This window comes from Apium graveolens, chromosome 6 (assembly GCF_009905375.1).
Source record: "Apium graveolens cultivar Ventura chromosome 6, ASM990537v1, whole genome shotgun sequence".
Classification (NCBI taxonomy): domain Eukaryota; kingdom Viridiplantae; phylum Streptophyta; class Magnoliopsida; order Apiales; family Apiaceae; genus Apium; species Apium graveolens.
The window spans coordinates 251005194-251017292 of record NC_133652.1 but is presented as its reverse complement, the minus strand read 5'-3'; the positions used below and the strand labels follow the sequence as shown (position 1 = coordinate 251017292).

Genomic DNA, 12099 nt, shown 5'->3' with positions numbered 1-12099 from the left:
AAGAAGAGTCATAATACATTTATGAAAATTTAAGAAAATTTTATACTTTAATTAATAATAAATAAAAGACAATAATATCAGGATATCAAAATATCGCAAAGATTTTCGGCTAATAATTAAAGTAACCCTTTTAAACCAACTCCACACGCCCAAATCGAGATATTATAATAAATACCCTTAAATAAAAATTGGGTTACTAATTTATTTTTTACTGGTTAAGGTACTCGGGTTGAAAATTTTGAATCAGATATAATTGGGTCGGGTTGAAAGCTCTTAAACCCGGCCAACACCCTACTTCTGTTGTCATAATATCACGTTTCGTCCGGGTTAAAACCCTGTTCCTCGTTGTATCTAGTTATTTTCAACATACAAGCATCCATATTTAAAAGCCATCAGAAATGGGGATTGGTAGACAAGTAACAACATCATTAGATGGAGTTCGAGACAAAAATATAATGCAATTAAAGAAACTCAACTCTGTTCTTTTCCCTGTTCGTTACAATGATAAGTACTATGCTGATGCTCTCGCTTCTGGCGAATTCACCAAGCTAGGTTTGTTCCTTTCTTTTCATTCTGGGTTTTGTTCTGTTTTCAATTTTATTCTCTCTCTCTCTCTCTTTCATGTACATAATTGATTTCTTTAAATCTTTAGGGTTTGGTTCAATATTTGTTTTCTGGGGTTTCGAATTTTGATTAGGTTAGATTAGTGTTTTGTGAGGGGGGAGGGAAGAGAGAGAGAGCTGATTGACTGAAGGTTTATTATTAATTTTTTTAATTGGTGGTTGAAATGTGTGGGTGATTTACTTGTTTTATCTATATGTTACGAATTGGAAGACAGAATCTTCAAAGAGATTAGTTTGTAATTAAATGCATTATAATAAATTATATTTTTACCAAATACCACTTTTCTGCCAGTGTATGTGTTTGTTTATCGTGGTTAAGCTTATAAGGATTTAAAGCAGCATTAGCTAATCCCTAAACAAGGGTTAGGTCAGTAAACTTTTAAGAATTACAAACACTTTTAAACTTACTTTTGATGACTTCTAAATGCAAGAGGCCAATGAATTTAATCAAACCTATAAGTGACGTGCAATAATCGTTTCACTTATAACATTTTTTTTGAATACAAAACCCTATTATTGGATGAAGCTGGCAAAAAGGTCATCCTTGCAAGTTACGTTTCTTTTCTTTTCAGTAATATCTTTCGCAAAAGACGCCACTTAACAAATGAGACCCCTCTTCATAAATGTTAAAAGTTTTCATCCTTTGCTCCCTCATTTAACATTCTGAAAGTCCTCATGATGAATTCCTCTGTCAAGCTAGTTATTTTTTTCCAACATTCTTCCCTTGCATACTTAATTTCATTATTTAGTGATGGATATAAAATTTTAATGACACTTGGTTTCTCAGTCTTGGTGCCAACTTCAATACATTTACACTATATCATACACCGAAAGGAATCTTTTGTCTAAAATAGAAGGCACACCATTCTTACTTTTCCAAAAGTATGGGTTTTGTTGGCATATAAAATGATATAAATAGGACGTAAAGGGAATGAATTTATTTTGTTATAGAAACATGAGGCATTATCGGAATTTTGAAAGACATAAAGTTTGGTGTCATACTTACATACTAACATCAAATTTACTTTTGACACCAAAATTGTTGTAACATTATTCATTTGGTGTCATTCTTACACTATCATAGTGTTATGTTTGAGCTGGTTTTACACTAAAACTTACACTATTTATGGTGTTATAGTGTTAGGTTGTGGTTGCTCTTAGTACCCTGTTACCATTCATTCACAGATTAGTGTTAGGTTGTGGTTGCTCTTAGTACCCTGTTACCATTCATTCACAGATTACTGTTACTTTCCATTTCTTTGGATCATGCACTCCATAATTACAAAACTCAGATGATCTTTCCACCTGCACGCAGATGTAATATGTTTTAGATCCCTGTCGCAGCCTTCATGCTCATTACAGGATGTGACATCATCTATTCTTACACTGTGATAATACATGAGACCTTTTTCATTTGTTATTTAGTGAATAGTTTATAATTGTGAGTCTTTTTATCGTTAAAACTGGAAAATTATGCACTCCTTTTGATTGGCCCAACAGTAATTCCCAGTGCCTATTAAATATTCTCCATCAAACAGTCCTTTTGATGTTTAAATTTAATGATTAATAAAATCTGCTGCTAGGCACTATTTCGTATACCTATTGTTATACATAATATAATAGATTAACTTATTGTTACATTCTAATATATGTTGGCTTCTGTAGCATATACTATGCTCGACTACTGTTTTCTTGGGTCTTTTCCAAGCCTCTCGCAAAGCTGGCCTAAAAACTTTCCAAATTAATCACTCTTCAAGGATCAAGGGATCATCCTTTTTAACTAAATCATATTCTAAAAAAATAACCTTTTTTAGTATTTGTCCAAAAGATAAATATCTACCAGCTACATTAAATAAATAAACCTAGTATAGGATATTTCAAGTATTAGGCGTCCATACCCTACAATACTTTCTGACCCATCTTTCTTCGTCTCTTCAGTAGTTTGTTGAGCATCAGTGGATTAGTTTGTTTAATTTAGCAAATCATTGACACTGCTAATAGTTAATTTGTGTTATCTGTCCTCCGTGTAAGAATTGTTCCGCCTATATGGCTCAGGCTCTATACCAAAATGATGGGAATCTGGGTTAGATGAAGGTTTTCGCAATAAACATCCAACAATATTTATTTGGAAACAAATGACACAATCATTTCTTTCAATATCAATAATTTGCTTAAATTATAAAGCTCGATGCTTACCTCTAATGAAGCTAATTAGTCTTTTTTTATTATAATTAAATTTGAAAAATAACCCTCTGTTATCTTCTGTCAGGAATGAACCAGTCCTATAGTTCTAGTAGTCATATGCTTTGTAGTAGCACAGGGTAATATGTGTAATTGCAGTTGGAAACTATACTTAGGAATCTATAGATAGTTATTTTGGGTGCACTCTTGGATTATGAATGAATTTATGAAAATGGCTTTGCCACCAATTTCTTTCTCTCTCTGTAACTACCTCTTCTGTTTCGCGCTCTAAAATCTGCTTTATCTATATGATCTCTCTCTCTCTCTCTCTCTCTCTCTCTCTCTCTCTAATCTCTCTGTTTCTATCTCTAGGTGCTCTAATTCTTTGCTTATCTTCTAGTTCTAGCTGCTATTTCATCTAAAAACATAGAAAACACCAAAAATTACTTATAAAACAAGTCAGGAAATGAAGGGCTTAGCTTGACAAAAAGAAAGGAAGAATGAATTTTTCTGGAAGTTTGTTTTCTGCTATCGAGTTCCCTTTTCCGAAAGCATTGGCAAAGTTTGCATTCCTCTATTTGTCATCGACCGATAAATACCTTGGTGCCATATCAGAATGTAGTTGTGATATGATGAACTAGCCGTTTTCACTTGGCAGTATTCAAATACAAAAATTGAAGTGAGTTTCAGCTAAATGAATATCTAGATTTGAACAAATTGATCAATTAATGACTTAATGTCAATACTGAACGGATGTAAACAAATGGCACAGCCTTCAGTAACGCAGGATGGAACGCCTGTATGCTGAATTGTAGAGTAATTTTTTAGTGGTTTTAAGAGTATCAAGGTGCTTTGAATTTTTTTCAATTGCCGCTATAGTATATCACTTTGCTTGAAGGAAATTCTAGGCATCATAATTCTGGTTCCCCAAAGTCAGTTTCCAATTAACTAAGAAAAGCAAATGGTTGAAGAGATTGTATTAACTTGTAGACGATTTTAGAAATCAACAACTAAAGACTACTCCTTGATTAGCTTACTTAATTATCCAGCTTACGATCTTTGTGGTAGCACTATCGTGGAGATGCGTTTTTTGCCACCTTTTTTTCTTTATCATGCTCAGGTTAATTTCTTGAGAGTTGGATATGTTTCACTCTCAGAAAAGTATAGAAGACATCCCTGCATAAACTCTGTACAGATTGATCATTTTGTTAAAGATATGAAAACTACCTTTTGCATCAACAAAGTACAGTTAGATATTTAATTTATTGTGAGACTAGGTGCAGACTTGTAAACTCAGAGCATCTTCAATAGTGGTGGGGACGGGGTGCCAAAATCTATGTGGCATGGCAGTCTTGGGCACTTCCCTATTGGAGTTACAGGGGTGTCAAGAGGGTGCCAAGAGAAGTGCCAAAATCTATGTGGCATGACAGTCTTGGGAACTTCCCTATTGGAGTTACAGGGGTGCTCAAAGGGTGCCAAGAGAAGTTAACTTTGGCACCCTCTTGACACCCCCTCTAGATGGAAAAACCCAAATACTTGTCCTAAAAGTATACGTGTCCCATACCTATTATGTTAAATCTTGTTTTTCTGTTATTTGTTTGGGGACCATCTTGGCACCTTAAATGGAGTGCCAACTATTGGAGGGTTTCAAATATGACACATGAATGGAGTAAAAAATAAAAAAATATTAGTTACGATGTGTTGGACGTGTTTGACACCTCTGTTCCTCTATTGGAGATCCTCTTACTGACATAAATCTGCTTTGCGTCCTTTTCCTGACATGGTTTGCTACTTGAGTTTTGCAACTGCCTGACTGTATATATAATAAGTGGATCAAAAAAAATTCGGGGCAGAATGTATTTATATGTTATATTGGATTGTCTATCTATATATCCAGTGTTTTACTGCTAATTATTACTCTAGTTAAACAACAGCTAAATATGATTCGTGCTTAAAAGGAGACCAAGGCTCTTTTTTGGCCCTTATTCTATATTTTTGTCCTCTCAGGAATCTATTATTCTTTCTGCATCCTATATTCTCTTCATATTGACTTCCTTTAGCTGAATGCAGTTATTATCAATGTTATAATGTACTTGCATCTTGGCTTCTTTTCTGCAGCATACTACAGTGACATCTGTGTAGGTTCGATTGCGTGCCGTCTGGAGAAAAAGGAAGGAGGAGCTGTTTGTGTGTACATTATGACCCTGGGTGTTTTGGCACCATATCGCGGGCTAGGAATTGGTAAGTTATTTTATTGCATGCCTGTAGCTATCTAATTATATACATTGCTCAACCCAAAGCTATTAATATGTCACTATATTTCTAAGTGATTTTAGACCCTAGAGAGCTAGGACTAGGCTTATTAACTTTCTAAAAAGTGGTCATCTGTTACAGAACTTTTTATGATGATGTCTTGGTCCTGAGTCCCTATTCAATAGTTATTAGTTGCCACATTGAAATATGAATTCACATAGTGTGGAGAGGTCAACAGTCCTCCATGGTATTCCACAAAAGATTGTGTGTGTCAGTGTGCGTTTGTCTTTTATATGGGAGATTTATAAAAAAAATTATGTGTTGCTTCAATTACAAGGGCCTTAAAAAATCATGTAAGAGGTACATCGACTGATTTTTGCAGGAATCAGTAGGTGCATTATTTTCCAATAGACTTATGCTAAGGCTATTGCTCCTATTTATGTTTATTAGTTTTATTTAGTATTTCCAGCTATATTGTTTAAGTAACAAACTTAATAATATACTTGCATATTACACCTTAGATGCAATTTATGGATTAGTATCTTATTTATAATAATAGTTGACAATATTAGGCTTGTCGTTTCATATTTATTGTTGAACTTATTCATTTACATTTTGAGTTGAGAAACCTACGAGGACTGAAAAATTAAAATGTTTGAAGATATTCTACTGTAAGAAGTGGATTTAAAAACATGCATGCCTAATACCAGTATGCTGTAAGAAGTGTAGTATCACATGTTCTATTTTGTTGCAGCATTCAATTCTTTGATCTCTTCGACCTATATATTAGAAGAAACTTGTGCCATGTATAATTTTATGTAATTATTACTATTATAATAACAGTTGCCTTGTTTTGAGATTTTGGTACATGTGAATGATGCAGGTACTAAGCTCTTAAATCACGTCATTGATCTTTGCACCAAACAGAACATCAGTGAGATCTACTTGCACGTGCAGACAAACAATGACGATGCTATCCAGTTTTACAAAAAATTTGGGTTTGAAATCACAGATACCATTCAAAACTACTATACAAATATTACTCCACCAGATTGCTACGTTGTTACGAGGTTCATAACTCAGGAAACAAAGAAATAATTTGCGGATGCTATCTTTGAGCACTGTATCTTGTCCTATGAGTTTGGTCACTATTTATCAAAGTCTGGACAGAAGGTGGATGTGAAGAAGCCAGATTTATTTATTAGTAGTATATTCGGACTTGCATCCGCCCCTTTGGTTCGATAGTTAAGCATCTTCCATTTGGTGAACCTAGTTAACTTGTTATCTTTTTAGCTGAAAAAGCACAACCCCGTAGAATTTAGGAAACAGAAATGGCCTGGAATCTGGATGCTTGTTTTGATTTCTTTATGTTTAAGTTTTATTGAAGGTTTAATTGCCAATCTTAAAACTATTTATTGACAATAACCTTTGTAATTTATAAAAATTTCATTGACATTCAAGTTATTATTTGTTTGGATGTTTTCCATGATGCCCGAGTTATTTGTATGAATGAATGAACTAAGTTGAACATTTACTTGTCAGATACTGAATTCGATTACCATCACGTTTTTGATAATTCTATGGGTTACATTTTTCTGACATTCATTTCTAAAATTTGATGTGCAGGTCCAAATATATTTTATGTTTACTGATTTATACTTGTAGGAATCAACTTGATCTGCCAAAACTGTATTGGAATAAGATTTGACCCGCAAGTCCAAATCAAATCCTTGAACTCTGAGTCTTCCAAAGAAGAGGCAACAAAGATTTATCCGTCTTGCAAACCTTAATAAAATTCCATCCCAGGTCAAGAAGAATTTCTCTAAACGAATCAGTCTTTAAGTTTTCAAAAGTATGAACTGTAAATCCAACACTTCTCTCCATTTTTCCTCCATATGGAATTGATAACAATTCATCCTTACTGATATATCCTCCAATTGCAATGCATCAACAAGCCGGTGCTATTGTTGCAATGTTCCGGATGATATTATTAGTGAAACTTTTAATGCTACGGGTTTCCAGCAAGGTACATTGCCAATTAAATACTTGGGACTCCCGCTAATCACAGATCGTTTGAAAGCCACTGATTGCAACCCTCTAGTTCAAAGGTTGTGTTTGAAAATTGATAACTGTACAGTTTGTTCTCTTACTTTTGCTGGTCGATTGCAACTCTTAAAAGTTGTATTATTTGGCATTCAACTGGTCTTCCTTTCTCTTCCTACCTAAAGGTGTTCTCAAACGAGTTCAGTCTTGTATTGCTCGGTTTCTTTGGGGAGGCAAACATGATGTGAGATGTCACTATAAGGTTGCTTGGTCAGATTGTTGCTTGAATAAATCTGTGGTATGGTTTGGGTATTCGTGATGTAGTTGAATGGAACAACACTGCTATTTCCCTTTAGATTTAGCGTGTTTCTCTGGCTCACACAATGTCTCTTTAAGCCTAACCCGTTCTGGACAGCGAATATTCCTCCTGTTTGCCCCTGGAATGTTGGAAAAATGCTGAATCGTAGAGCTGAGGCAAAACAGTACCTAAGTTACAAGGTAGCAATCTACTCCAACTGGTTCTTCTGGCATGATCCTTGGCTGTTAGGTACTCCTCTTATCTCTCACTTGGGCCATGTCATCATTGTAGAGCTTAGGCATTTGTTATCCACTTGTAATATTGGTCAGATGGAAGAGCTTCTCTGGTATGGGTCGAAAAATGTGTATATTTCAGTGGTGTGGAATTCTTTAAGTAGTCGTGGTACGCTCCTTCGTGGATAAAGGCAGTCCGGCATTCTTTTGCAGTGCAGAAATGTGCATTTAACCTATGGTTATCTCTTCGTGATGGGCTGCTCACCAAGAATATAAAAAATTGTTGCTTTTGGTTTCAATGTGAATCCGGTTTGTGTGCTTTGCCAAAATTATCCTCAATTTTCTGAGCATCTGTTTTCTTCCTGTCCTTGTACGAGTCTGCTAATTCTTTCTGTTGAAACTGGGAGTGATTGGCAAGCTCGAATTTATAATATCCGTGGTATTCATCATAAAATTGGCTATCTCTATTTATCGGTACTGATTTACTTGGAGTGGCAGAGCCTAACAAGCGAATGCATGATAGCTGTTCCAGATCAGTTGTTGAGCTTACTAATGTCATAAAAATTATGGTGCGTGAGAGACTATTCTATTGTAATGAATTCAAAGCGAAAGCGAGATCGAACCCCCAGCTTATGACTTTGCTGTTCTGGCTAGTTTACCTTGTTTGGATGCGCTCTGTGTATTGTCTTCCTTAGCTTAGCATAGCTTTGCTTGGCGGGGTATGTGACAGCTCCATTAATGGAGATTTAAGTAATAAACTGAGAATCAAAGAAGATGCATTGAACAAAATGAGATTTTACAATTAGTTACATTATTCAGATCTATCTTCTAACAAAGACTACTACTCTATTTATATACAGCTATGCTAACTAACTCTTAGCTCTCACTTACTAACACCTCCTAAAGTTTCTGTGATGTTGACATTTTGGTCTATTTGTGTTGATTTATTTGCAGACATAGGCATGATAGTATGATCAGTATATTCAACATCCCCCCTCAAGTTTGGATGCGAGTAAAGATTCAGTGCTCCAAGCTTGGACAACAGATGATACAAAGTATGTGAAGGAAGAGCTTTCGTCAGCAAATCTGCAGGCTGTTCGTTAGAAGCAATGTAACGAGTACAGATAATGCCTTTTTGCAGTTTCTCCCGAACATGATGGCAATCAATTTCAATGTGTTTCGTTCGTTTGTGAAACACAGGATTAGCTGCTATATACATTGCAGAACGATTATCACAATAGAGTGTAGCCGGCTGCAAAGAAGTAACCCCCGGTCCTTTGAATAAATTGAGAAGCCAAGTAACTTCACAACACACATCTGCCAAAGTTAAGCTGAAGATCGAGACACTATATTTTGCTTCTTGGACTTCCAGGACAACAAAGAAGAACCGAGTTTAACACAGTATCCTGTCAAGAATTGACGAGAGAGAGGACAACCTCCCCGGTCGGCATCAGCATATGCGGTTAAAGATAAAGAACTGGAAGACGATAAGAGTAATCCTTGACCCACAGTATGCTTATGATAACGAACAACACGATGAGCAGCTTTTAGATGACATTGTATGGGAGAAGCAAGAAATTGGGACAGGACATGAACTGCATAGGAGAGGTCTGGTCGAGTAATTGTAAGGTAAATCAGACGACCTACCAATTGTCGATAAGGTGCAGGATTAAAGAGAAAAGGAGAAGTCTTATTGCTTAAAAAAGTGTGATTTTGTTCAATAGGAATGACAACAATCTTGGCATTGGCAAGACCAACATCTTTAATTATATCTAAAGTATATTTTCTCTGATTGAGATATATACCGTTCTTTGAACGAGCTGCTTCAATTCCTAAGAAGTAATTGATAGGGCCTAGATCTTTAATTTTGAAATGACCAGCAAGATGAGTTTTAAATGCTGAAATATCAGTCTGATTATTTCCCACGACCAAAATGTCATCAACATATACCAAAATAGCCAAAAAAAACTAGCAGGGTTCTTTTAACACAAACAAACTATGATCTGAACTGGCTTGAACAAACCCATAAGGAATTAACACATATTTGAACTTAATAAACCACTCCCTTGGAGATTGTTTAAGACCATACAGAGATTTAATCAATCGACAAACCAATGGAACTTTAGAAGAATAGGAGGCAAATTCAATAGGTAAGCAATAACCCTGAGGTATCGACATGTATACTTCCTCATTCAAATCTCCATAAAGAAAGGCATTAGTGACGTCCATTTGAGTTACATATCAGTTACTAACAGCTGCCAGTGATAAAAGTACCCTAACTGTAGACATTTTCGCCACAGGGGCAAATGTCTCAAAATAATCGAGACCCTATGTCTGTGTAAATCCACGAGCAATTAACCTTGCTTTATAGCGCTCAACAGTTCCATCCTGATTAAACTTAACCTTATAGATCCATTTACAACTCACAACTCGTTTACCAGGTGGCAAAGGTACAATCTTCCAAGTTTTGTTAGCCTCTAGGGCAGCTAGTTCAATGGCCATAGCCTGACACCAAACTGAATGCTGACATGCTATTTTATATGAGGTGGGCTCAGGAATATGAGTGATATTAGCAGTAAAATCTTGATATTGAGGCTCAAAGACAGTAAAATTGTTAACAGAGGAGCCTAGACGTGAAGGTAAACCAACAAAATCAAGAAATTTAGTAGGAACAGTTCTTGATCTAGTACTATGTCTTAATGGCACCACAGGACTGGATGAAGTTTGAATTGAACCCTGGCTAGAACCCTGTATATCTAAATAATGAGAAGAAATAGGATGAGGAGTAGGAGATAAAGATGAAGAAGAGGATTCAGGTGTAACTAAAGAAGTATTAGCATCAGGTGGAGAACCATACAAAGGATCATAAAGAAAACTTACATCTGAATTGAATAAGTGAGATGAAGTAGAAGTAGAAATAGTTTTAAAAGGAAAAATATTCTCAGCAAACACAACATCACGAGAAATGAACACCTTTTTAGAATCAAGATCCATAACTTTGTAACCTTTTGCAGAAAAAGGGTATCCAAGTAAAATGCACCTGGAAGCTCTATTACTAAATTTGTCTCTATGAGGAACTACATTTGTTGCATAACAGAGAGATCCAAAAATCCTTAGATGATCATAGGAAAGAGATGATGAAAATAAAAGCTGATACGGAGACCTATCTTGCAGACTATGCACAGGAATTCTGTTTAAAGGATAAGTGGCTGTAAGAATAAAGTCACCCCAGAAATGAATGGGAAGAGAAGCCTGTAATCTCAATGCTCTTGCAGTATTGAGGAGAGTTTGATGTTTTCTCTCCACAACACCATTTTATTGTGGAGTGTAGACACAACTCTTTTGATGAATAATTCCTAAAGTTGCTAAATAAGATTGAAAAGTGTTGTTTAAGAATTCTGATCCATTGTCAGATCTTAAGATTTTGATAGAAGCATAATACTGTTTATGAACATAGGCAATGAAAGTAGTGAGCAGATTTGACACTTGACTCTTATCTGCAAATAGAAAAAGCCAAGTCGCTCTAGACATATCCTTTACTTTAGTTAAAAAATAACTGCAATTTCCATGTGTTTTATGCCTATAAGGCCCCAAACATCCACATGTATAAGATCAAATAATGCAGAACTAGAAGAAGTTCTATCAACAAATTTCAATCTTATCTGTTTAGCCAAATGGCAGGTGTCACAAGCAGTAAAATCAACAGATTTCTGATACATAGAATTGGACAAATACTGCATTGAAGAAGGAGAAGGATGGCCTAAACGGGCATGCCACAACAAACTAGTATTTTGAACAGAACTAACAGTGTTACACTGTTTTTTAGCAGCACAAGGAGAGATATTCTCAGAACAAGTAATAGGATGATGAAGGATATACAGGCCTTCTTGAAGTTCACCAATATCCGTGGTCTTCTTCAAGATATGGTCCTGTATATAACACGCATCTTTAGAAAAAGAAATATAACAAGGAATAGTAGATGTAAGTTTAGGAATGGACACGAGATTGTAGTTGAAACTAGGCACATAAAGAACATCTGTTAAGACAATATTAGTGTGTAATATGATTGTGCCAATATTTGTAACAGATGTGTGATGACCATTAAGAAGATGGAGAATCGAGTTGACTTCACGAACATCAGTAAGTAAATGAAAATGAGGAGTAATATAGTCAGTAGCCCCTGAATCTAAGATCCACATATCAGCACTTAATGACTGTTTATGATTAGCATGACAGATAAAATGCAGAATATTACCAGCCATGTGAGTTGCAGAATTAGCCGAGTCATTCCATTGAGCATTTGTTCCAACTGAAGTAGCAGAATTTGCATTTGCAGGGAGTTCTTTAAAACCACTTTGGATCATAGTCATTAGCTGCTGACATTGAGCATTAGTGAAACCTGCAGACTCAGTGGTCGACTTGGACACATGAGTGGAGTCAGAATTTGTAGAAATAGCATTATAAGCAT

At 35.5% G+C, this 12099-nt stretch overlaps 2 protein-coding genes across 2 annotated transcripts; one reads left to right on the top strand and one right to left on the bottom strand.

The window, feature by feature from the left end:
* The first annotated feature begins 319 nt into the window (after positions 1–319).
* Positions 320–6546, top strand: LOC141667999 (uncharacterized). Its single transcript, XM_074474663.1, has 3 exons — positions 320–552; positions 4923–5045; positions 5941–6546. The coding sequence occupies exons 1-3, from the start codon at positions 399–401 to the stop codon at positions 6153–6155; spliced, it is 492 nt and encodes a 163-aa protein (XP_074330764.1). The 5' UTR covers positions 320–398; the 3' UTR covers positions 6156–6546.
* Positions 6547–9959: 3413 nt separating this feature from the next.
* LOC141665894 (uncharacterized) lies at positions 9960–10625 on the bottom strand. The gene has a single exon (XM_074471877.1). It carries the CDS (start codon positions 10623–10625, stop codon positions 9960–9962), a length of 666 nt encoding a protein of 221 aa, XP_074327978.1.
* Positions 10626–12099: the final 1474 nt, after the last annotated feature.

What these genes read in the sequence shown, in the direction of transcription:
- LOC141665894 (XM_074471877.1), bottom strand. Translation starts at nt 10,625, where the DNA reads ATGGATCTTGATTCTAAAAAGGTGTTCATTTCTCGTGATGTTGTGTTT.
- LOC141667999 (XM_074474663.1), top strand. Translation starts at nt 399, where the DNA reads ATGGGGATTGGTAGACAAGTAACAACATCATTAGATGGAGTTCGAGAC. An exon ending in TGGCGAATTCACCAAGCTAG is followed by an intron (nt 553 to 4,922) that starts GTTTGTTCCTTT and finishes TCTTTTCTGCAG; the next exon opens with CATACTACAGTGACATCTGT. An exon ending in ATATCGCGGGCTAGGAATTG is followed by an intron (nt 5,046 to 5,940) that starts GTAAGTTATTTT and finishes TGAATGATGCAG; the next exon opens with GTACTAAGCTCTTAAATCAC.